This window comes from Myxocyprinus asiaticus, chromosome 30 (assembly GCF_019703515.2).
Source record: "Myxocyprinus asiaticus isolate MX2 ecotype Aquarium Trade chromosome 30, UBuf_Myxa_2, whole genome shotgun sequence".
NCBI classification, from domain to species: Eukaryota; Metazoa; Chordata; class Actinopteri; order Cypriniformes; family Catostomidae; genus Myxocyprinus; species Myxocyprinus asiaticus.
The window spans coordinates 19,264,550-19,291,709 of NC_059373.1; the positions used below are offsets into that span (position 1 = coordinate 19,264,550).

The window sequence follows — 27,160 nt, forward strand, 5'->3', positions numbered from 1 at the left end:
TCAAGCACACCTATGGCATTGTGTGTTGCATAACAAGAAAAAAGCAAGTTTGTTTTCATTTTCTGTTTTGCTTGGTGTAAGACTGATGATCAAAGAGTCAGGGAGGCTAAAGTAATTATAACACATGCTGAGACTTGCTGCTGTTCTCTGTGTCAAACGTACAGTATGTGTGATTACTCTTGCTTTTTCTCGTTCTTTCTACCATACCAACTTTTTTTTTTTCTTCTAATTTTTTTAAATATCCTGATCATTAGATAATGAAACTGAATAAGGACTGGGGCTGTTAAGCTCCAAAATGACAAAAAAGCACAATAAAAGTATCATAAAAGTGCTTATGACTTGTGCGTTACATTCCAAATCATATTATGGAGCATGACATCACCAGCCCTAATTCACTTTCATTATTTGGAAGCACTGGCCAGGATATTCTTAAAAAATACACCTTTTGTGTTCCATGGGGGAAAGAAATGGGTTTGGAACAACAGAATTGTCCTTTTGGGTGAACTATTCCTTTAAAATATTTTGTCAAAGAAGAGGAAACCAACAAACCTGTGGTAGCATGCTCATAAATGGAAATCTAATTGTGAACATGAAAAAGTCACTAAATTTTAATTTAGGTGGACACGATTCCATTAAAGTCAACCGAAATGAGGGGTGAAATTTGAAAAGCAGATCTCCCTCAGAGGGCCAAATGTCTCCGGAGGAGACCAAAGCAGAATCTTACTGACCACAAAAACAAATCCTCCACATTTAGCCAAAGCAAGCAAAGCAAATGACTCCCACCACCCCCTCATTACCATTGCTTTTGCAATCCCTAATATCATTAATTTTAGAGAGTGTGGGTCTCAGGTGGTTCTTTCCACTCCCCACCTTGCAGCGAGTGAACCACAGTGACTGTCCCATGTCCTGTTGTCCATCAGGGTGTGATCAATGCCTGTCACTCAGCCCAACCATCCCCCACCCTAATACCACCATGACACTGTCCTCTGTATAAGTAATATACAGTCTTACTGTGTCTGATAAATAATTCACACTCACCGAAGTGCAAACATTGGCTGAATGAGACACAAGATCAGACAAAGTATGTTGGCTTAGAGATCTTCATTAAGATCATTTAATTGCTTCTGTTGTCTTGACGTTTCCAGTAAAGTCATGTTCTCTGTGCAAGTTTGTGAGAATAAAGTATCTCTGTTTTTATTTTGAAACGGCTTTTAGACACTATTACAGACACATTCTCAAGGCTTGATCACACCAAATGGGTTTTCATGTCTGTCTGAGCTGTTTTTAAATCTTTTTTTTATTTTTATTCTGTAAACATGCAATAGACGGATGTATTTGACCTTTGCGCCACGTCTCGCTGTTTGTTCCGTGTCTTGCGAAGAAGCGCTGCATTTTTAACCCTTGTGCTGTGTTCGTTTTGTGCTAACACATTTTGTGTTCCTGCATGGTCAGAAATGACCGGCCCACTAAGATTGTTTATAAATCACTCATATATTATCACAAGATAATGCATTAGATCTTTTTAACAACTTCTTTTTTAGTAATTATAACAGGTTTTGTACTCCTTTTTTGAATTTTTTTTAAAACTATATATTTCTTTTAAATTGATAATAGGATTTCTCGAACTGAGCTTATGCTGAGCTAGTGGAGGGCACTCCCTATGGAAAACAATAAATAAAAAAAATTAAAAATAATTAAATAATAAATTAATAACCACTTACTTGATCTGAACAAAATAGGTGTAATTTTAAAGCTTAGAATCTGGACTTTACAATGCATATAGCTGATCCTAATTCTTAAATAATGCTTTTTAATTTGCTGACAAATAAGAATTGTTTTGTTCTCATCATTTGCAAATTTGTTATATCAACAATTATATTCAGAGTTGGTAAAACCATAAAAAAGATGAGATAGCCATGTGTTATACCGTATAACGCTGAAAAGGTCTCAATCAGTAGAATGCAATGAGCAAATCTGTTTCACTCAGAGGCCAAACTGCAGTGAGTATTAGTGTATGAAATTTCCATTGACACAAATAAATATAATAAACAGGAGTGGCCTTTTTGTCACATTTTTCCTTATTACTTCCTGAAACATATATATATATATATATATATATATATATATATATATCATAGATAATATATAATGCCATATCGTAACTTACAGTAGACTGTCTCGATTCAAACAAGCCCAAACACAACACAATATTATAAGGAGATATTTCTCAAGATGGTACATGGAAAGAAGATGCACAAAAGGGAGCTCAGCACACATTGTATGTGTGTGTGTGTGTGTGTGGGCGGATTTGGGTGGTATACGAGGACATTTTTTAGGTTACAAACTGGTAATTACAAGGGTATTATGCTATAAATGTGGTTTATGAGGACATTTCTAGTGTCCCCATAATTCAAATCCCTTAAAAAACATACCAAATTATGTTTTTTTTTTTTTTTTTTATGTAAAAATGCAGAAAGTTTTTTTGTGAGGGTTAAGTTTAGGGTTAGGGTTAGGGGATAGAATCTATAGTTCGTACAGTATAAAAATCATTATGTCAATGGAGAGTCCTCATAAGGATAGCCGCACCTACATGTGTGTGTGTGTGTGTGTGTGTGTGTGTGTGCACATGTCTGAGGACTTTGTGTGTGCAATAACACATCCACATACAGTATGTGCTGATCTTAAGAACTGGGATACTCCTGAACACTTACTATTTCTGTATTTTGTAGTCTAATCCATTCATTTCCAATGGCCGGTCATTTCTGACCGAGAACACAACAAGTGTAACAAAGTGAAATAAAACAAATAAAAAATTTAAAGATGTTGTGTGTGTGTTTTCAGACACCATATTTGAACAAAATCAAGGAATTTTATTCCAATTGGATTTAATAAAACATTAAGATCCGGTTTTAAAATGAAAAGAACTTCAACCTTTAAAAATGCACCTTGAGACACCTGCATTCTGTTCTATTCTTTGCACTGCAAGCTTTTTAATGTAAGAACACGTTTGGTCTGAACAGTCCCTAGCTCTAGAGTACTATCTTATCTGTTAAGTAACCATAGCAATTTCAGTTTATCTGACCCCTTCACTTCTCAGCCCTTCTAAAAAGACTAACATCTTTTAACTCCTGCATGAATTTCCACGCTGGTTCAGGCTGGTTTAGGATGGTTAGTAAGGGTCTGACTGGTGGACCAACATAGCCATGCTGTTCACCAACCAAAATTGGCTTTTTAGGCAGCATGGTCTTTCTTGTGAAGCTGGCTGACAAAGGAATTCATTCTGGTTAAGTTAGTTAGGAAGCCTTGTGGGGACACCAGTAAACCAGCATCCAAAACCAAGGCCATAACCACCATAAACATGGAGGTGGACACGTTTTTCAATTACTTCTTAAATTATTACATTTGGTCTCCCCTAGTCCTGAATATGTGGTTACAATCTTGTTTAAAAAACAACATATGCTGGTGACTGGCAGTACTGGTCTTTTCAATTGATGATTTTTGTATTGAAAATCAGCAAGAGCAACAAAAACAATGCTTTTAGAGGGCCAAGTGGAAAACTTGTGAGGGCGGACAACAAAGTACTCAGATATCAAATGTGAACCCACCCTTCATGAGGGTTCATATCAAACTCAGATAACAGCAGGGGGTTTGATGCATTTTATAGACACTGTACAAAAGAATGAGGCAATAAATCTAACATCACAAGCACAGTTCTGTAAAGCTGTGATCCTGACACACACACACACACATATATATATATATATATATATATATATATATATATATACCATAGATAATATATAATGCCATATCATAACTTACAGTAGACTGTCTTGTCAGTCTGCTGTAAGTTACAGTATTGCCAGTGCAGTTACAGTGAGGGAATTGTCAGTGTCAAAGCAAAAAGGCCAAGTTATAACTGGGACTAAATTCTCAAATTCCTCCTCTGGAATAAACATTGTCAATGCTCCATGTTTACAATCAATATGGTGATGGGAATGATAAGTTCCTGGCATACCACCAGGCAGCATTTCTCTATGTACTTAATAGGCATACAAGCACAGATCCTATCTATTTGAATGGAGAAAGCTGAAATCTATCAAACTGTCTGTCAATATTACATTTTATTAACTTAGGTCAAATCGGCAATACAGTCTGGTATCATACTTTTTTTTTTTTTTTTAGCTTAAAAAACACACTAAAATGTATTTTATAGACCAATCTAAAGTGCATAACATCTGTCAATATTTAATGGGCTAATATAGAAACACTGGAAGTTTTCCATCATAATGAGCTCACTGACACTGTTTGGTGTAACCAGAAGGCTTGCAGGCTATAAAGCGGTTCTATGACATCCATAAGAGATACCGGATAAAATAGTTGCAAAATACACAGCTTGCATGTTAACTAGGGTTGTCTAAGTAGTGTGGTTATGAAATGACAATGGACGGTTTAAGGTCAGAAGACGGGAGTGGAGCAGGATGGTGTTTTATACTGCCTCTCCACAAAGACAGGATAGAACGTCTCAAATATTGGACCATCCCAGGAAATTGGGATGTCTGATCACTCTGATCTTGACATACTGCATGACAGAGTGGCATGATAGCTGCACTCTCTCAAAGTGGAAAGCCCTACAACAGGAAGTCCAAACTGCCCAGCACATCACTGAAACTCAGTTATCAGCTTCAACTCTCCATATCATCAGACATCCATCCAGTCCAACACAATTGGCAATTTCCACAAACAGGGTATAAAATAGAGCCTAAAAAACAAAAATAAAGTTTTTTCTTTTTTACTTTTTCAAGATGGTCAGTGAAAAGAGATGCTTAACCCTATAAAAATGTTGATTGCCAAGGAGGTCAAACTAAATGATATATTAGCAACAAGCTACTATTGGTTCTCACTGAAAAATTGGACGAAATGGGTATTGTGCCAGTTCCTGTCTTTACCATGATATCTGGTAGAGGGAACAAACACATACAAGCACCAGGCTCTAGAACTGTTTCTTCTTTGCTGTTGGAAGTCTAAACACTCATCTCTATGCTTGCATCATCTGACAAAGGGCAAATTCCAATTAAAAGTGATCATTCCTATGCCCTACTCACTCTGAATGAAAGTGCTCTTGATGTAGGCACTCTGAAGGGAGCATTGTGGAAGGGCCCTTCATGGAAAAAATGAATTTTCTTACTTTTGTTTGGAAAGACACTTCGAGTGGCGTCCCCTTCCTGTAGTGCCCTTCAAGGGCGCAAAAATGGCGTTTCAAAAATGCCCATATGTTATAACCCTGATTAACCCTCACCCTTCAAATGACCTCTAACACATTTCTATTTACTTCACAATTATTGCATTCACTGTCACTGGGGATATCAAAAAATATTGATACACTGATTATCGATTGGCATGATATTTTCTTGATACGTTTTTGAGGCATCGATATATTAACATTAGCTGAAATTTTTATTTTAAGCCTAATATTTGTGCTTTCCCATTCATAGTCAGTTGGCCTTCTGTTTAATGTAGTCTGGCGCAATAGCTTTGGGAGGCCACAAGGGGGTAATATAACATTTACTGTACTTAATACTAGTGTTTTGACTAGTGTTTTGTTGTGGACAATGTTATGTTTTGGTGGATAAATAAATTGGACAGTTTTGAGAAAGGGCAAAAGAAGCGAAGTTTGGAATCATTTCGGATTCTTGGTTGATGGAGTTGGCCAAAATCCCATTTGAACAGATATCATGGTGAACTGTAGGTAGCCTATGTGCAGAGAAAGGCAAAAAAAAGAAAGAAAGAAAGTACATCATATAATTGCGAAAGCTTTGAACACGTTACTGCTGTCTTGTCTACTGCATTTTATATACCACATATTCCTGACAAAAAAAAAAAAAAAACAGCTTAGACTGGTCCAGGCTGGTTTATGCTGGTTTGTTGCTGGTCTAGCTGGTAGACCTGCATAGCCATGCTGGAGACTAGCATCCAAAATGCATGTGGAGGTCTTTTCACCTGGGACTGCCCACTGATACTGTATGTTACTATATTACATGTACTGCTCACAAACCGCATACTCTCATTTACTACACTTTGTATACTGTAACCTTGGAGACGTAAAACCTACCACTCAAATAAAACACTGAAATGAACTGAAGGTCTAGATCAGCATATAACCACCACCCTCAAACCACTACATGTGCTCACTTTCCATAGCACCAGGATAAGTTTTCACATGACTTTCCCACTCAAATTTCCAGAATTGCATAGATATGTTATGACCATGCACAATGAAAAATAAAGAAATAAGGGAAAAACAACGAAACGCGGAAAGTGCCCAGACAAAGACAGAACAAAGTCCCGGTTTTCCCAATTCCAAGGTGGGAGACAACGATTTATAATAAAATAATAATGATATAAAATGAATAATAATTCCTTTCAAACACTGAAATTAATTAATGAAATAATAATAATAATAATAATAATAAAAGTACTATATAACAATGTGGTCTTTCAAAATTTATTTATTTATTGAAAGATTTAGGGAAATACTTCTTAGAATTTTGTGACTTACACACAGCATGAGCCAAAATAAGGATTCAAGTTGATGGTCTTTTAAAGAGAGTGGACTTCAGCTGACAAAGCATTTATAACAGAATATGTCCTGTAGGCACATACCATAATGTCAAGGGTGTCAGGGTCATGTAACTTCTGGGATGGACCGCTACAGCATACCAAGACCTGAGACAGCTTGATATAGCAGTCATACCCTAAGGATGCCAAAGCAATGTTTGCAATTATTATATCCCTTTTGGCTTTCCGTAAATTGGTAATTGATTTGCCAGGTTTTAAAAAATATATATCTTTATATTTGGTACTTACTGCTGCCAGTACATTACTGACTAGACTTATGTCATCTATGGCAAGGCGGGCCAATCAAAGGTCATCACAGGTCAACTTTGGCCTGCAGGCCCTAGTTTGGACACCTCCTCAATAGACAGTTGCTTCTTGAAACTATCGGTTATCTGAAAAATCTGTTGATAGTTGCCTATAGTTTTTTATTCCTTATCAATAAACCTAATCTATACATATATGTAAAACTCTTCATCTGGTGAATACAGTATATCGGCTATAAAAAGCTTAATTTGGAAAATACTTACATCAGTTAACCACTATTCTGAACAGAGCCTAAGATTATGCAATGCAGACAGGTATCGGAAGAGCACATTTTCTGTGTGTATGTCTTTGAGCTGGAATGGATATCACACAGCTCTATTTTCAATACAGATTAGAGCTTAGGACTTAATATTTTTCCTACTGTTCATCAATGTAACAGCAGTAATTCTAACCTAGTGACAACAGCATGTGATGCTTCACATTGGATTTTACCTCAGCAATAAGAAAATGTTCGATCGGTTCCAGACATTCCAAGTTTCCTTGAAGCTGAAACACAGTATAATTCCCCATTTGTTTGATAAAACATCCTCTGCCTCTCACTTTGAGGAATGTGAGGGATCCTTCATACCAGATGTCTGTTGATACCAGGAGAAGAGGCAACAGTGAAAATACTGACAGTAAAGGGACCTCTCTGTCCTACGGCTGGCAATGGCACCTATGAGTGTGCCAATATCTAATCGTTTTCGCAAGGCCAGAAGATAAGAGCTCAGTGAAGACACTCCCTGGCATGGCCCTGTTCTGAAGTTCATTTGAGATGGTGGTGCAAGCATTCAGGGTTCAAAACTAACTTGTTACTACACCTGCCAATGGCGAGTGAATTGAGAAGCACAAAGTCAAATGATTGCCAGAAGTTTGCAGCTCTTCACTGGTAGTGGTGAACTTGTAGCAAAACTTTTGCAACAACGGATCATTCAACACCACTGGCAAACACATCTGTGGCAAACAATGAAGAGCTTGCCGCAAAGCTCATTTGCATGTGAACACAATGAGTGGTGAATTTGCGGCAAGTTTGCCACAGGGGTTTGCCAAACTCTTGAATTTTGGATTACTGTGATTGCTATCAGTTGAGGCGGAGCTGTTTTTTCTAATGATAAACAGTAGAATATATTATTAGCTTCCAATATGTCTCACATTACTGATTCATGCACATTGCTTAATTTTATTCACATTACTGTAAATTACCCCGTATAGAGTGGGGAGTGTACATGCCGAGTTAGCTGAACTGCCGGACCTGCACCACTGACCCCCAGAGTGAATTAGTCGTGACACCAAGAGATTGAAGCACACATGGCGGCCGACGGGCCAGGAAGCCGGGCTGCCATTCCCTTAAGCACTGTGGCCCAGGGAAGCAGAGCTGCTCAAGAGAAGCCACCGGCCCTCGCGCCCCAGACCTAGTATGGTAGTTGGTATGACCGCCGGACGCCCGGACCCCCGGACCCCACTCCCCTGGACCAACCCTTTCGGACAGTCCCCCAACCTACACAAAGCCCCATTGCACAGCGAGGAGGCCAGATTTCCCCTTTGTTTGGACACTTACCCCCCTGAACACTTAAATGCCCCTTATTTTTATTATTTTTTCTCCGTGGCCTGACACCACACCCACTGTGTCTGTCTCTTACACATCCTGTCACAGTGGTGGAAAATGCGGGTAATATTGTTAGCGGAGATGGCGCAGTTGGGCACCAACAGTTATGTCACTCGCCCTCCCTTTCGCCGGTTAGGTGGAAAAACCTGGAGCGGGACAGAGAATCCACAGGGCAGCCTGCTAACCACCAAAAGGGTAAATGCCACTTAAAAAGTATATACCCTGCAGTTGGGTAAGGCTGTCATGTTTAACCCATAATTTCTCTGTGAACCACCAATATAGCATGATAGCAACACCTCAGCAACTGTATAGCAAAGTGCTAACAATTACTCAGAACACCTTAACAAACGCATAGCAACACCCTGGCACAGGCGGCAGATTTTTGCAAAGGCAAGCAAACACCAAAGTTTCTTCAGAAAATGTACAAATCTAGGTGTTTTCTGCCATTATAACTAATTATGTTCAAGTAATATGTGTAATCTGGACACTGTAATGTACTTGTCAATGAAAACTGAAGAATTTTTTTTAATCATTCACTTGGAGAAGACAGTCATTGACACAGCATGACTTTCACATAGTATTGTTCAACTCTGCCCTGTATTGCTGGGATTGAGGACAAAACTATATGAATCAGGCAAAGTGATTCAGCCAGAGGCAGTTGAACAGATCCTTACAGAAGGCCATTGATTACTGATAAATTAACCAGTAATCCATTCCTATCAACATAAAAAAGTGAAAAATAGTAAGGATCAGGAAGGGGTTGAGCAGACAGTGACTCAGAGAGGAACAGGTCTTGCCTTGCCTGAGCCTTGCAGCTGGTCTGATGACAGGGATCATTCCCAATTGATCTTCATTCCAAAGCTGTGACTTCCACTGACCTGTATCTCCAAACACCATTCCTGATGACTAATGAGATGTAATGGGGAAAAGCTGTCACTAAACAATGTGCGCGCAAGTGGAAATGACACTGATAGTAATGACTAATAGTTTTCAGTTGTTCTATGTGTGGATGCAGTCATTGTGTTCTGGATGTTTATGTAGTGGCCTTAGGAACTAAAACAAGTCAAAAAGGAGCAACACCAATCAACATCCATATTTCCAGTGGGATACATTTCTAGTATATTTTTTTTTTTACCAGGAGGATTTTAAATCTTTTCAACAAGGGCTCTTACACAACTCTTGATTATATAATCTGTGATTATAACAACATGTTGGTGTGATGTCAGCATGGCATGCATGTTGCAATCCTGGCCGACCCAGCTGTGTAGATCTGACCCATGACACACTCGGGGTCCGAGAAGAGAATGGTCAGCTCCCACTCTCCTGGCCAGGGAATGGAGGTTGAGTAATAAAGGAGATGAGAGCTGGTGGGCACATGTTTAGTACTAAAACATACTTCAGACAATTTGCCAGAAAAATACTGTGGAACACATGGAAATATTTGTAAGAAGATTCCCAGAAAAACAAAACCGTATGGGCTGTGCTCAATTTAAAGAAAAGGATATTGCTTAATACAAGCGGTTGTACCAACACAAAGCAGAGGATTATGAAGTGTGCTGTACCTGCAAATAAATTAAAATAAAACAATGTATAATGTTAGTATTTTTTCAACATTACAGGACTTGATAATGTTTAATGTTACCTAATGAGATTTAAGTTAGGAGAGAGACACCATCACTCTGAAATTCATCCATTTGTCATAGTCAACATGAAATCAAAATGCACCATATTTAGACAGAAGCCCTGAACCACAAGGTGAAAAAACGTTTTTTTTTTTTTTGTTCCCGGTGTTGTTGTAAACTATTCATCTTGGCACATTATTTCATTTTTTTCATTTGTTTTTCCTCGGCAAACATGTTTTCATGTTGACTTTAAAAGCTTTGGTAAAGAGAAAATTAAGGGCTGTTTTTCTGAGCGTTGAGTTCTTCTGTCAGGATATATACTATTTTACAAATCGCATGAATGCCATATACCATGCAAGGCATTTGCAAACAGGGAGGGCTGGAATGTTGGAAGAAGGCCCAGTCTATGTTTATAAGCTGGATGGTATTCCTTGAGAGAATACTATGGAATCTTCAATAAACATTGCTTTTCAGAGGCACTTCTGGATATCTAATATTACTCTTTTCTAAACAGAATAATTCTAGGTATGGACAATCGTTGGTTGTGTTTGTGAAGAAAATTCAGAGTTCATCAGGTTTGAAGAGACTATTTTGAGTAGAAAAGCAAATTACATCCAACACAAAGATGCTTGCCCACTGCTATAATGTGTGACAGGAGTAAAATATAAAATGACAGTTTTGTAATGACTCCCAAAGACATTATCCATTCAGATGATCATACACTGTATGCACCTGAATCAACTAACACTGGTCGAACTGGACCACAGTAATGGACATTATCCCTAAGAGAGCACAACCTTGATTCTGCTGGCAGGATACAGGGGAACACTGATGCAGTGGAAAAATAGCTATAACTGTCATGACCGGATAAAGTCAAAGCTTATAATGAAGCCAATTAGCCTGTAAATGAATGACCAGGACTCTGAAAAGAAGACCATATGTGCTGGATGAGTGTGAGGACTCTGATTGAGTGGGTCATAAATTCAAAAGTATTACATTGTTTTTTTACTGTTACTTTCAAGTGACCAGAAAACATGGATTGTTATCAGGCACCATGATGAGTCACATAATAAAAATAACTTCGGTAAGAGTAATAAAATGTATACCAATGACATGGAAAGGAACTAAGAAAGAAGGTATACTAAATTAAAGATAAAAGAATTGCAGTGAAAAACTATATGTAAAAGAAAATATGAAAAGATATATAATATTTGAACATAAAGAACATGATAAATGATCTCTGAACAAATTTGTACACACTCAGAGATAAACTGTTCCATCCTTTATTAAACATAGCTTGCAAGTGATAAATATTACAAAGTTATTTCCTCCAAAATTAGCTTATTCTTTTTTTCAGTCAATGCATAATTGTTGTTAATCAACCGGCAGTAATCAAACAGCATTTTTTTTCCATCTCCATTTTAGACAGTTAAATATCAAGGATGTGCAAAAGGTCTGGATTAAATGTTCTAAATGAAAATAAAAACTTGACAAAAAGCACTTCTTTTCCTTGACTAAAATCAATAATTAAGCCAATCTCCAGTACTTCATTTTTTTTTTAACTGTACACTTTTAAGGAACCATAGTTTTCTTTTACAAACGGATTTCAACATATTGCCATTTGCTTCAAAATTCAAACTGGGTAAACTGCAGCTAAGTCTATTTAAAAATATTTTAAATTTCACATAAATTTTTCAAAATCAAACAGAAATGACCAAAAACCCTCTCTCCCACTTCAACAGAATTAACCTGTACTTGCAAACGAATAACAAAATCAGGAGAAAAAAAAAATAATCTCAGCAAAAGAATGACACAAATGAAAGAGCAAAACAATGCTAAATATCACATGGTGGAGAGAAGTAAACCCCAGCGCTAGAACTACAGAAAAGCTGATTGTCCAGTCAGAGAATTATGGACAGTGAATCCATGAAATGAAACTTGAAAAAGCATATCTAATAATGTAACAAACCTTAGAATCAATACTTGCATGAGTGCAAAGTGTCCATCAATTTTTTTGTCTTATGATTTAAAGGCTGAAGGCAATAAGCATTGGAACAGTCAAAAACAAACGGATAAAGATTTTTTCCATCGTATACAATGTATACAATTTTCCATTAAAAAAAGAAATAAGAGCATTGTGATTTTTTTTTTTCTAAAAGAGCGAAAAAAAAAAAACTGGGATATATTGAAGAAAGTTTGTACTGTAAGCAATACAAAAACAAAACTTGACACGATCTCCCCTGTAGGGTAAACTGCACCCAGTAATTTCACTAAATGTAACATTACTGAGCATTTTACATTTATGATGATTGCTTTGGATTTGGTCAAGAGAGGGGTAATACTGTCAAATGTTTCATCCAGTCCATTTCCTTTAAGACCAACATTTTGTGTGGGACATCTCAAAGAAAGGAACTTATTCATTGAACAGATACATAACTTCAATGTTTGAAATAAAAAGAAAAAGAGGTAACCAAATAAGTAACATTTGTCTCATCATGTGCCAGTCCAAAGACTACAGAATGGATCAAGTGCTCCACCAGAACAATGAAATTTTCTTCTGCAAATACTACATACTACAAAAACGTACAGCCGGGGAGAAAATGCATCTAAAGAGCTCATTCAAAAACAAGAGAAGTATAATCCCATACATTTTGCACATTTGTTACACAATAATACACAGTGATCACAAAACGAAATGACAAGCTTCACAATATTCATGGCTTTTTGTTTGCTTTTCTACACAATATACAACCATTTTAATTTCATTTCATTATTTTTAATTCAAGGGAGAAAAAAAAGCATATGTACAATAAGTCAGTTTTACGTCTGACCTAGCAAATATTGTGTCATCATCTGTTCATAATTTTTTTTTTTTTTATTAAATTTGATTTTTTTTCTCCTTTTTTCTTTCTTTTATTTTTATTTTTTAAGAAAACGGCTGAAATTAAACAAGCAAACAAAATGGAACTTAACTGAGGAGTCAAAGGAAGTTAAACTTCAGAATTCCAACTTTCTTGTAAATATGAACACAGGTATATGGATCCTTCTAATATAGTCTGCAAGAGAGAGCAGGAGAGAGAAATTAGTTTTACTATAAACACCCAAAGTTCATTTTAAAAGAAAACAAAAATCATAATATTGGACTAAAGGTAAAAATCATCCCTTTAAAATCATCAAATACTGAACAGATTGACAAAAAGGGATTGACTCATCATATTTACCAGACAAAAATAATGTAAACATCCTATCGTCTAATATTGCACCTGTAAATTTAATCCAAGGTAGCTTCAAAATAATTTTGTTCAAAGGTTGCATCGTTCTGCCACAAATCAGTGGCATTATATAGGACACCATTAACAAAAAAACAAACAAAAAAAAAAACAATTCCAATGATCAGTGTTTATACACATGAGCAAAAGACTGCTGTGCACAGATGTCTTTCCATTAATTCACCACTTTTAGAAAACATTTTAAAACTCTAACACATACATTGACCTGGATGGTAGACCTCAAAGTGATTTCCAAAAGTGTCAACCGTGTCAAATGCTTAGGATGGAAAAATATAAGTGCTTAACCTTTTGTCAACAAGCAGATCTTAAAACCGTAGATTTGTCATCTTTATAATCATCTCATGACCCATGTCACAGAAAATCGGAGAACTGTCCAAGAAGGTCTCTAACAGGAGTTGATGATAATGCATACTAAATCTGACCAAGAATACAAGCCAAAAAGAATGCAGAATTCTCCTGCACAAAACCACTTAATCACTAATACTGCATATTGACTAAACACTGCTTGTATTGTCACTATGGACACCATTCAAACGGAACCACCTGATTGCCACCAGGAAATCTTACATGACTTCTGAAACAAACATAAGCCTATAATTACTGTACCATAACTTGAAATTAATCATTTCAACTTGAGGTCGAAAGGAGAAAAAGCAGGTCTCTTTTGAAAACATGAAATTCACTGCACAATACACAAAATTATCTTTCTCCAAACTCTCTCCAAGACATCTGATGGCATCCATACCTTAAAATCCTGTGAGTTGAAACATTATTGTCCTTTTTTTTCTTTTACCATTTTTTCAATTATTAAGAAGAAAAAGTGCTCCTCCACAACGAGGCATCTCATGTGCATTGCTTTAACATGATGATTGATCCTTGTCAATGCCTTCTGTTAAAACTCACACTAACAATCTATGCATAAACCATATTTCAAATAATTCCACCTGTTAGCCATTTCAATGATTATCGTCTCCCGTGGCATTGTACCTTTCAGATACATGACCATTTTGGATGGAGACGCCGCCTAAATAAAATAATCAAGAACATCAAATAAAGACAGGGAGGGGAGAAAAACAACAACACCCAAGCAGAAACAAAAAAAAAAATTATCAAAATGAATCCATGGTGATGAAACTCTCCAGCTTCATTCTTTGCGGTGCAGTGAGACACGATGTTGCCACAAAAGAAGCTATTTGACAAGTTAAATCACTGAATCCTTTGAAAGAAGGCATTTGAGAGACATGGGAGATCCTACTTGTGGCCACATACATATCAACGTTAAGCAAAGTAATGGGCCTCAAATTTTAGTTTCTTCCTGTACATTCACCAGCAGGGGACTCGTCAGTGCCAGTGCAGGTCCTCTCTGCGCTCTTCCCTTCTGATGGTGTAGCCCATTTCAAACACACTTACATCCATTCCTCTGTGTGCAGTACATCATCTACCATCAGTCTCGATCTGTTGATAACATTGGGTGTTCTGTATTTGTGTAGCCTTCTCAAGGCAGAAGCAACAATGACCAGATCAGCACCACTGTGCATTGAGGATCAATCAGATCGATGTACATGAGTCTGTCTCGGTTCTTCTGAACCCATTGGTAAAAACGTTTCTTGTCGGAGGACTTGCAGTTTCAGATGTGTGACGCTTCAAAGATTCATCTCTCTCAGATAAGAACATTTTACTGGAATAGATCACCCAAAAGTGAAAATTCTGTCATAATTTCCTCGCCCTAATTCTTTTTCCAAAATGTTGTTTCTTCAGTTGAACACAAAAAGCAGAATGTTAGGGACCGACAGCCACACTCACCATTCACTTTCATTGTATGAAAACAGGATGCAATGAAAGTTGATGGTGACTGAAGCTAACATTCTACCTAACATCTCTTTGTGTTCCATGGAAGAAAGTCATACAGGTTTGGGATGACATGAGTGTGAGTAAAATATTATAGAATTTTAATTTTTACCTGAAGATACAACATGAGAGAATGGTGTCTAATTTGACACTTGAGGGAGGAGGCTTTAAATGAAGAAAAAAAAAAAAAAGAAGAAGAAAAAAAACAACACATTAAGTGACCCTGCAATCTGGTATCCTCCCTCTAAAAATAAATGTAAAAAGGGCAGGAAAATAAAAAGATGCAAAAACCACTAAACCTACTAATAAGTGTAATAAGAGTAACTGTAACAGAAGCAACAATAATACTACTAATAATAACTGTGATAAAAATAGAAGTAGCAATAACAACAGCAATAATAAGTTGAGATAACAATAAAGAGCTTTGCTATAGTAGGAAACCGAAGTTTGAGATGCACTGACAGTCTGGTGTTTATAGTCTGGCTGATTGAGCTGTTCTTATGGGTTAGTTGGGTAGGCACACGGACAGGCACTGCATGCGATGGGGTGATGGTGTGCGTGTGTGTTGGGGAAGCGTGGGCAAGGGGGTGTTCTGATGTAGAACAGAGGAGTGGTGGGGCATCCAAGGGGATCTGCAGTCCTGTCAGGGCTCATTTCTGCCCGGTGATGGACTGGGATATGGAGCGTGGGGGAATCATGTCAAGCAGATACTCCCGTTGACGGTCTGCTAGGCTTGATGCCTTGTGGCCCCCAATGGCTCCCGGATTTAGATAGGCAATATTCAGACCTGAGATAGATAGGACACAACAGGAAAGACAGACAGACAGACCAAAAGTTTATTAAGTTGTAAAAATGCCATGTAACTCAAGAATCATACTTTGATTATTTCCCTTGATAATGTAACTGTGAATATTAAATTTCAATTAATACAATTTACATTATAATACTTGCTTTGGCAACTGTATGCTATATAGTGGATATATCAGCCACAACATTAAAAGGCATGTACAATTGTGGTGAGAGGAATAGCATCTCAGAATGCTATTCTGAGATGCGGGTTGGTGCTGATTTGGTGGCATGAGAGGGACCTCCACAATATTAGGCAGGTGGTTTTAATGTTGTGGCTGATCGGTGTATATACGTATGTGACCAAAACGATGAAAAACTAATCACATAAAATATCATTTGTAAAATTAGCCGAGAGAGAATTTTATATGCAAGCAAAATGGACATTATAACTGAAATACACCCATAAAAATTATAATTTAATTGAAATCGGAATTGAATTGAGAGTTTATGAATCAGAATCGAAACAAATTGGTATATCTCTATCAATATCCAGGCCTTGTCTGTTGACATTTCTTCAGCACTCATTTTCATGTGCCACTGCGAACAGAAGAGAATAATCTCAAATTATTTTTTGGATTGTGAACCCCTACTTACCAGGGATGTTGTAGATCTGCCTGCGGCTGTCATGCTGAGCCCGACTGTTGCTGCCACCACTGGTACTGCTGCCGCCGCCGCCACAGCGCTTGCTTGTCATACCCAGCAGCCCACTGGCCACCGAGAGCTGGGAGGCCTGTGCGAAGTTAGAGAGGACACCTCGTGCTGAGCTGGATAGACCCCGCTGCAGCGCAGCCTGTGGTTGTGGAGTCTGAGAGAGGAATTGAAAGAGGATAAGTGTTTAATTTCATTACACCTCTAGGTATCAATAAACTGGTAATGCCATTGCTTAATTTTGAATCATCAGTCATTAAAATCAATGACTAGCTTAAAAGCCAGATAAAAACAGCCATTATATTATACATAAAAATGTGCCCACAAGATTAAATGAGTCTGTATACAATGAGAGTGCTGTCATCTAACTCTGCAAGGGCGACACAGAAGCTGCATTTGAAGCGGCATATATCCCGTATATTAAATGTGAAATTATGACTATAGCAACATAAAACAATGACTGAACATGTGAAATTATAAATAAGAAAAAGAAATTACACCGATGCTGCATTTAATTTACAATGCACTAAAGCTGCATCAGAGACACTTTTCATACTACAGGGCTGAGTTGGGTCAGATCTGGCATATTTAAGTATGGCTTTTATGCAACATTGCATTTTTATACAGAATTTGGAGCCGGCACAGAGCTTTAACTCGACTGTGTGAAGATGCCTTTAAAGTGCACACCTGTCGGAGGGCATGGTGTCTGATCATGGTCTCCGCTTTGCTCACACTGGGCACAGTCTGGGCAGAGCTGGGGGACAGAGCAGCCTGCTGCTGCAACCTCTGCTCGATTTCCTGACAGGACAGGGACAGAAAGTCAGCCCACAGTTCAACATACTACAAGCAGTAAACTATAAGCTCAGATATCGACTGACCTGTTCTTGCTGTAGAGCTTTAACGAAAGCATTCTTCAGCCTATTGGTGTGCTCGGCCTTCAGGGCCTTCTTCTGATTGGACGTCATGCACTGCTCGCAGAGGATACGGCCACTTTTCTCCTGCTTCCAGTGCGGGGTGAAGTCAGTCCTGCACTGAGCACAGAAAAACGGCTCCACATGTGGCAGTGATCCCCGCATTTTACCTAAACAATGACAAAAACAGAAAAGAGGCAGTTCAGTGACAAACAGAAATACATTTGAATGGCTGGAAAATCCTAATTTATCTTAACAGTATTGTTTTACTTACTATTTCAACCTAATGCAATATCCTATTGTTCACTCTCTCTTTCATCCTGGGTCAAAACTAATTTCTCTTTATAAAACTACTTGATTGATCAATGAAAATAAATTCAAATGACAATTTATATTGTGTGTGTACAATATGTAATTAGATACAAGTATAACAGATGGAGATAAAAATTATTATTTTGACCAACATATGTAAATTAGGGGACCCACATATGGATTTTAGAGTAACAATCCAATGTCACACATTCTTTTTCTCCTAAGGGATAACAGCCAAGAATCCGGAAGTGCTTTATTGTTTTACACTCTTACCCTGACTATCAATGACACTCTGCACCACCTCCTCCAACCCCACCATGTAGATGAACTCGGAGTTGGCAGCAGAGGGCAAGAAGTGCAGCAGGGGTGCTGGAGGTTTAGGTGGAGGTATCTCCAGCAAAGTTTTCTCCAGCTGCTTACGCAGGGCTAGTTTAGCAGCTGCTTGGCTGCTGGCCTGGTCATTCAGAGAAGCGACGCTGGAGGCGCTGGATAGGGTGGAGGGGCTGACAGCACCAACCCCAGTCACACCCACCCCAACACCAGCCACGCCAGCTGCTCCTGCTGCCTGCATGTGTGCCAGATTCATGTAGATAGCCGAGGAGGAGCCTGAACGCTGAGAGACCCCCACCTGCTGGCTAACAGCCTGCAACACAGAGCAAAAGGGCAAACCATCAGTAGTCTGTGTATCATTTGTTCTTTTCATATTAAATTAAGAATTAAAAATCAGAAAAACAAAAAAATGACATATATATATTGGTTTTGTTAATGATTAATATATATATATATATATATATAAAAATAAAAAAAATAATGACTTGCTTTTCATACTTTCGATTTAATGCTCAAGTTAAAAATAATTTGATTCAGTCTAAAAAGAAACTAAAAGAGGTGAAAAATGAATTCGCACACGTGGGTGACCCTGAAACACTCCTTTTTTTCTGATTGGCCAACCCGCAACATTTTCTGTTCTTCCTCAAGGCCTCGAGACAAAATAACAGTCCACTGCTGTTAAATTTTTCAGATCAATGTGTCTCTGTTAATATTACCCGAAAATAACAATCCACAAGACTATAGAAGCATAGACCTACTACATTAAAGAAAAAGGCTTACTTTCGTGAGAGCGAGCGAGCACTAACAGGGCGCTTGGGAGTGAGTGACTTGTTCATGAATTCTCATCTCTCAAAAGCTCGACCAGTGAATTTAAAATCAGCGTTTACACGTAGCCTTCAGATTTGTCCGATAATAAGGCACACAATACTGCCGCGTAGTAGCCTATAATAGGCTACCCATATTCCCATTTAAAAATATGGGGATGGTCGGAATGATCTGATCATGGCTCTTCAAATCATAGTCCTATCCACTGTTATGTAAATACATATTGTCTTATATTAAAAGTATTAATATCTTCCTATATATTATTTGTAATTTACTGTTGTAGCTATTATAATTCAGTGCCATGAATGCAGCCCATGACTTTCATCTGTCTGCTTGGATGCGGCCGTTAGACTGTATATTTCCTGAACCGCACTTCGTTTAGTTCATCACACTGCAATATGAAAAATTATTAAAATTCTATTAAAATAACTGAGAATAATCGTAATGTTTGCATTTAGATTCAACACGACTTACACACGACTTACACGACTCACAAGTATGATCGCGTTAACAGAGTTATTTTTAATAGTATCTCATTTTGGGGCCTGGGTAGCTCAGCGAGTATTGACGCTGACTACCACCCCTGGAGTCACGAGTTCGAATCCAGGGCGTGCTGAGTGACTCCAGCCAGGTCTCCTAAGCAACCAAATTGGCACAGTCACTAGATTAGAGTCACATAGGGTAACCTCCTTGTGGTCGCGATTAGTGGTTCTCGCTCTCAATGGGGCACGTGGATCGCGGAGAATAGTATGAGCCTCCACATGCTGCGAGTCTCCGCGGTGGCATGCACAATGAGCATCGTGATAAGATGCATGGACTGACTGTCTCAGAAGCAGAGGCAACTGAGACTTGTCCTCCGCCACCCGGATTGAGGTGAGTAACCGCACCACCACGAGGACCTACTAAGTAGTGGGAATTGGGCATTCCAAATTGGGAGAAAAGGGGATAAAAAAAATAAATAGTATCTAATTTAAACCTCAGTAGAAAAGAGATTGAGTTACCTAATTCAATGAGTTTCCATGAAACAGTTACTTTGAAAGGTCCATTTCAATGAATAGGTTCAAAACACTGATTTAATGATTCAATAGAGTCATCATAATTCAAAAGTGTTCATGGAAGTCCCTGTGTGGCTTTTTGCATGCTTAAAAAATGCTTTACTAAAATATATAGAAGGAAATATTGTTGTTTATTACGGTGTATTGTTATGTTGGTGCTTGAAATTATATGTATTGTGATAATCACTTTGCAAATAAAAATGACCTGACTTAAAGATGCACCCAGTAATTTTTCCCCCATTAAAAAGTTTTACTCATAAAAGAAATGAATTGTAATTTTGTAGCATATGTATAAAGTCATGAGCACTCACATGAGATGAGGACACTAGTCATCTCAGTAACCTTATAAAAGCTGTTTTCTTCTACATGGGGCAAGGGCGCTCTAATGGGGGCTGCCATTTTACAATCACATGGCCAGTTGAATACTACTCGCTCAATCTCAGTAATCATCTTATTATTGGACATTTTCACTCTTGGATTAAATTAATCATGGCTGATTGTGAATAATGAATTTCTACAATGGCATCTGTAACTGAAAACTATTGACTTTGAATAATGCTGCATCCACACCACTAGGTGTCACTCTAAGTCCAAGATGACAAACAAAAAGTTACTGAGTGCACCTTTAAAACAGAATAATAATTATTACATTATTATTTGAACTATTTATGTATTTGCATTAAATTTTAATATACTTGCATTAAAACTTTTGAATATGCTTGGCAACAATGACTCTTGTACTGAAATAGTTCTGTGTTAGACGGAATTTATTTTAAATTTGCTCTGAATAGGTAAATGAAATCGTAAAGACTAAAAACAGAGACTATCAAGCAATATTACCCAGCCTTGCTTCATGTACTCCATCTTTTTAAATGAGGGCAGTAATAATGTATTAAATGAGGTGGATTTACCAGATGATTCTTCACTGAAACTAATCTGAGCTAATCGGACTCTACAAAAAAGTCCAATGTCAACAAATTGCAGGGATAACAAACACTAAACCAATTCAGACTTTAAAGAGTTTAATGTTGTGACTGTACCTGCTGATAGCTCACTGTGTTACTCAAACCACCTGTGGAGGAGCGACCCATACCAGGTTTGGAGGGCACTCTCTGACCTTGCAGCTGGGCAGGGTTGGGTGCAATAACCCGCTGTGACATCATCATTGGGGGCAAAGATGCATTGGCAGCAGACCTGATTACTGTGTGGCCCTAAGAAAACAAAACATACAGGCAGCGATTAATATAAATGTGCAATGCACTTTATGGCCACTAGATGTCAGCAGACACTGTAGATCAGATTGCAAATAGTTGTCACCGATGGGTTTGTTTCTACTCAACAGATGGACCATAATTACAAATGGTAACTGTTCTACACTCTTGTGCTGATCTTAAGGTGCTGTTTCCATGGCAACCAACAGCAGGCTCTAACATGTTCAGTCTAATATGTACAACAGAGCATTCATGTGCAGGAAATGCATAATGAAAAATACTGAAAGCATTAATTTTACAGTAGGATAAATGAGCAGTAATGCAGATTTAAAAAAGACAGAGGGGGTATTTGCACTCCATTACATTGTCATATAGCGTAGAAACAGCAGATCGGATATATATCTGTTTTGTGCAAATATAAAGTAGTCAATCTACATTACATGTAATGATTAAGTGAAAATAGGCCCAGAGATTACCTACTGCTCATGTTTAGGCAGCATACTGAAAACAAAAACATTTGTGCACCTGTGCAGTGCGCAGATTCTGAGACTCGGAGTGCATGCCGGGCCGTACAGGTAGTTTGCCCAGCCCCTGAGAGCTGTGCATGGGAGACGGTTGCACTGAAGAAGGGGCATTCTGGACCACTGGCACCTGAAAGCAAGCACAAATGAAAGGTTAAAGAGGATGCCAAGTCCATCTGTCAAAACCTAGAGTGGTCCATGGTCCAGTGAGATGGTTTTCATGAAAAAGCTACTGTAAACGACATCTGTACCACTGGTGGCACCAAATGGAAATGGACATTTATCTTTTGGGATTTTGTTGATTGTTTGGGAATTGTAAGGGTCATAATGATAATTTGGGAAAGCTATTTTTACAAACATGAAATCCCGCCCCAAACTTGTGCCATTGGTTGAGGTTTGCAGAAAGCCGCCTCCAAGTTTTCTGACTAGCTAACACAGAGGGACTTACCGGTAGTAAATTTTCTTTTACTGTTAACAGAGCCTAGGGATGTTACACAGACAAATGTGATTTCTCGAGACACCTATTGCAGTGATAATCGTCAGGATATAGGGAAATTTAATGCGTTTATTAACATTTTTTTAAAGCTGCTTTAACAATTTTGGCCTTTTGTCAAACATACTATATCAAAGTACCACATGAATGATTAGCATATAATAATTCATAATAATTCACATACAATATGAATAATTAGCTAATTTGTGTACCCTGGTATTTTCATGGTACTCCAAGGTACTTAAAATTAGAGTTGGGGTACTCGAGTCAAGAGTCCAATTTTAATGGACTTGGACTTGTCACGGACTCGGATGCATTTTTACTCGGACTCGAGCCTTTGGGACTTTTTTTCTGTGTCCATGACATTTGTGATACAATAAAAAAAAACTGAAATTAATGAACACATCTCTGTCTGTATGCAGCTGTACTAGCCCCTGAAGTCGTAGACATAGCCAGACATAGAGTTGTTTCACTGTGTTTAAGCAAACACACGCACACACACAAACACACACATACGCACATGCACAGGCACACTCATCAGTCAACAAATACGCTTGAATGTTACTATAGAGACTACTGTATAACATCGAATACTGAGGTGGCTGGCATGACGAAAACATAAAGACGGGTATGTATCCAATGTAATAGAAACTAAACAAGGCAGTTTCACATGACACAGGACCTGACAACTGGTAAAATTGCATGTGCCATTTGTGCAGCCAAGACGGTGCTCGCATTGTGGTTTCATCGTGGTTAAACACTTAAAATCAAGAACTTCATTGAGTCAAGTCACCCACATCATGTCTCTCACAGTTTACTAAAAACAGCATATTGAAATAAAAATTCATGAATATTAATATTGGATATTAAGTCTTTTTAGGAATAATGTATCTACACATGTAGGCTTCTGTGGTCTCTTGTGGTCCACGCAATGCCCAGCTTGAACTGGTCCATAATAGCTTGATGAATTAACTGTGTACATTTTTAAATAGGCAGGGAAAAAAGTGTTACTGCTAAAGCAGACAGCAACTCTGAAAATAGTCAGTCAATAATAAATAGGTGCTGTGTATCTGTTTAAAGCATTGACGAGCTGCTTAAAATACATTCTTTTACAGCATTTGTCCACCATTCACAACATTCAACCAAGCAAAATAAAATATTAGGATATTTTGGGCAGTGAAATATTTTGTTTATAATTTAATTATAGACTATAAAATAAATGTATTATTCGATGACAGTTTGTGTATGAAGCTAAACTTCACGTTACGAGATTAATTTAGTTGGTTATGATGATTTTATTTTAAACCACTGGGTAACTTATGCACGTCTTTTTTTTTAGCCTATATCTCTGACACTTTTGAAGGACAATTCTGTTAAATTTATGACTCAAAATTATTATTATTCATGTTTTTGCAGTTAAAGAGCTCAATTAAATTTTTTTGGTTGGTATTTAAAGATTTCAGACTGACTGCAGACCAACGCGGCTGCCGCTCAAGCAAATATCAATTATTCTAATTTGTTTTATCTTTTGCGGCAGCTGCTGCGAGACGCACACAGACGCATCAGGGATTTAGGTACACGAGCAGCATGCAGAACTGCCCTGCATTGTGCGGCTTTCTGCAAATTAACTAGAAAATCATGTCCGTGACGACATGGCCCTAATATTATCAGTGGGCTTTTCCAGTGTTTTTGGATGTAGCATTTGCAGTCAAATCATGAGACTTAACTTCTCAGCAAGTGCTAATTACTACTGTGTTGACTCATTTGTATGTTCTGTATTTTCCCAAATCAGTCAGCAGATAGAGAAAAAAAGATTCAGAAAGAAATCTCAGTATAGACTATTATTTCTTTAGATAGGGATAATTTGCAATAAAACAAAATTTAATTGACAAATTGAAAATGAAGTAGAATAAAACTAAATAAAAATTTGAAACAATAACTCTGGTTGTAATGACTAATGCAGCTTTCACTTTCTTTAGTCTATGTTTGAGTGGAGGGGAAAAAGCAACAAATAATTGAAATGTCAACAGAACGCAATAAGAATTGTGTTGAAGGACAGTTTTGTCTTCATATACCTAAAGCATATGCTTTCAATCTGAAACCCCTTTGAAGTCTGTTCAGCATGTTACATTTATATTGACACTGTTTTTCTTAGTTGTGAAGTTTAAAATAAGCTTAAAATATTGATGTTGAGTTTACGTTACAATTTTAATTCAGATTCATGAACAAATTCATTCGGACTCTGACTCAACTCGGCCTGTTATGGACTCGGTCTCAAGTCCGACTCCGCCCCTTTTGGACTCTGACTCGATTGTTTAAAGACTCGGACTTGGCTCTGACTCGACTAAGGTGGACTCGAACCCAACACTACTTCAGAGAATACCATAGCATTCTGTATGTCCAAAAACAATGGTTAACATAGTAGTATGGTAAACATAGTAATACCACAGTCCCTATTGCTACTTTTTCCTCTCCCCCCAAAATCTCAATGAATTAAAAAAAAAAGTAATATTCCAATTCATGTGCAAGCAAACAAGGTGCATGCAAAGTGTGCTGTAACACTTTAGTGTTTATGGGCTGTTCCTATATTTGGAGAAACACCGGCATGAGACCCAAAGACAAAACATCTCAATGCTACAGTACACCAGCAAACATCACACAGAGCTGTGATATGAAATCTGTGGGGTTATGGCTGCCCATCTTACTCCTCGTTACCCTATTTCACCCCCACCAGCAACTAACGTCCTTTCAACAAAAGAACGATTTACCTCAACAGTTTTTCCTGGCATTAACATACAGTAACACCCAGCTGGACATATGCACAGGTTATTTTGCTTGGTGCTAAAACAGTGAAGGTGAATGTGCTGTACAGAGGAGCTGCAGTGTATATGAGGAGTACAAATACAGCCAGATTTAAGCAGACATCTCACTGGTGGACCACAAGCACAGAATGAGTGGTTGCTTTAGTGACTACAAGGTACTTTCTGTACCATTCGTTACCACAGTAAAAGTCTGAAAAATGACAAATCAGAAAATAATAATACTTCAACACCAAGTTAATGCTAAAATTGGGCAAATGCAATACATGTATTTCTGCTGTATTGTAGTACTGACTCAATTTGGTACATGGGTGGTGAAATTACAAATAATAATGTGCAAAATACTTCATGAATATGAATGAATATTAATTAAAGCTCATGTTGCTTTATAACCTGCATCCATTCCGGTGACCTAAATTAATATTCACAAACCAAGCGTTTGCCATAGAACTCATTAATTCGCACCTCTGTGCTGTCTGACTGAACCTAGGAATGCTTGCAGGAACTTTAGTGTTGTGTTTTGTACCAATCTAAAGTTATGCATTTGGCAGACTTAAAGTATATATTTTATGTTCCCAGGGAATCGAACCCATGACCTTGGTGTTATTAGCATAATGCTCTACCAGTTGAGCTACATCAACTCAAATGTGTCAAAGTAGTACATTGTAATGCATGTGTACAGTTCAAAAACTCCAAAATATCTGTTTCAAGTTTTTCCAAATGGGCTGGCCTAGTTGGCATCTGGTGTAGTAAGTTGCAGTAAAGGACAGGGAGTACAGTTCTGACCTTCTGCACCACGTTCTCCTTCTGCATCTGACTCTGTCTCAGTTTCTTCAGAAGCACCAGCTTGGCCTCCTCCAGCCTGAGCTCCTCTCGAAGAGCTTTGATCATCTGCTGCCGTTCCTCACCAGTCTTCCCCTGCAGAACAAATGCAAAAAAAAGAAGTGTAAGACACCAGCAAACAGATTCACAAGACCAACTCAAGAGTTTAGAGATGGGAAATCAGTCGAAGATCAGAGCTCCTCTATGGTATAGATGTAGTACCTTGAACATCTCCAAGTTAGCTTGATGCAGTTTCTCTTCAGGGTGGGGCATGCTTCTGGGGCTGGAAGCCTCGTTGTCTGATAAAATGATAACGTCTGGGGATGGAGTGCGTCGCTCCCGAACCATTTCACTGAGGATCACAAAACAAAGTTCTTTGAATAACCTAAGAAAAATATTATATCAGTATACTGATCAACATTTTCCCAGAAATCCTTTGTTTAACCCAAGAACTGAATTTGGGACAAATCATAACGGATACATAAACAAACACCATTGTGTAAAAGTGAGTATGAGTACCAATACTTTTTTGGTACTCACAGATACAGATACCTGTATTCTTAGTAATAATGTAATTTTAAAGTAAATGTAATTTTCTCCTCTCTCATAATCTCACCTTCTTCTGGCACTCATGTCCACTGGTTCATCCACTATATTTTCCTTCCCGTTCTTGCTAGGGCCTCCGTGGCCCCCGACTCTCAAGGTTCCATTCATCTTCTCCTCATAGGCAACTGCTCCCATCAGACCCTGACTGCCCCCAGGGCCTTTGCCCTCTGCCATGGCTGCCGCCACTGCTGCCCCCTCCAAGGCGGCGAGATCCTTGCGTTTGAGTAGAGCCAGCATCTTCAGCCTCTCCATGGCCTCATGACCGTCCATCTTCAGGCGCTTGGCTAGGGCCTCCTCCCTCTCATCCGGCGCCTCCAGACCCCGCTTCAGCAGGTTCAGCCTCAACGCCTCCTCAGACATCCGCTCCATCCTATTAGAGAAAAAAGAGAGAGAAAAGATCAACTCAAGGTCCCAAATTTCAGTTCAAGGACCGGTCACACTACACTTTGCGCTCCATTCACTCACATTTAA

General features: G+C 38.2%; 1 protein-coding gene across 1 annotated transcript in view; it reads right to left on the bottom strand.

Moving 5' to 3' along the window:
• Window positions 1-11,416: 11,416 nt before the first annotated feature.
• Window positions 11,417-27,160, bottom strand: part of gatad2b (GATA zinc finger domain containing 2B) — an 84,668-nt gene continuing 68,924 nt past the window's right edge. Inside the window, exons 2-11 of the mRNA XM_051664300.1 lie at window positions 26,700-27,059; window positions 26,306-26,435; window positions 26,048-26,179; window positions 21,954-22,079; window positions 21,258-21,428; window positions 18,281-18,650; window positions 17,663-17,865; window positions 17,472-17,582; window positions 16,731-16,941; window positions 11,417-16,074 (exon numbers count right to left, since the gene is read on the bottom strand). Of these exons, the coding sequence (XP_051520260.1) occupies window positions 15,938-16,074; window positions 16,731-16,941; window positions 17,472-17,582; window positions 17,663-17,865; window positions 18,281-18,650; window positions 21,258-21,428; window positions 21,954-22,079; window positions 26,048-26,179; window positions 26,306-26,435; window positions 26,700-27,058 (1,950 nt within the window). The 5' untranslated portion in view covers window position 27,059 and the 3' untranslated portion in view covers window positions 11,417-15,937. The remainder of the gene's footprint in view (window positions 16,075-16,730; window positions 16,942-17,471; window positions 17,583-17,662; window positions 17,866-18,280; window positions 18,651-21,257; window positions 21,429-21,953; window positions 22,080-26,047; window positions 26,180-26,305; window positions 26,436-26,699; window positions 27,060-27,160) is intronic.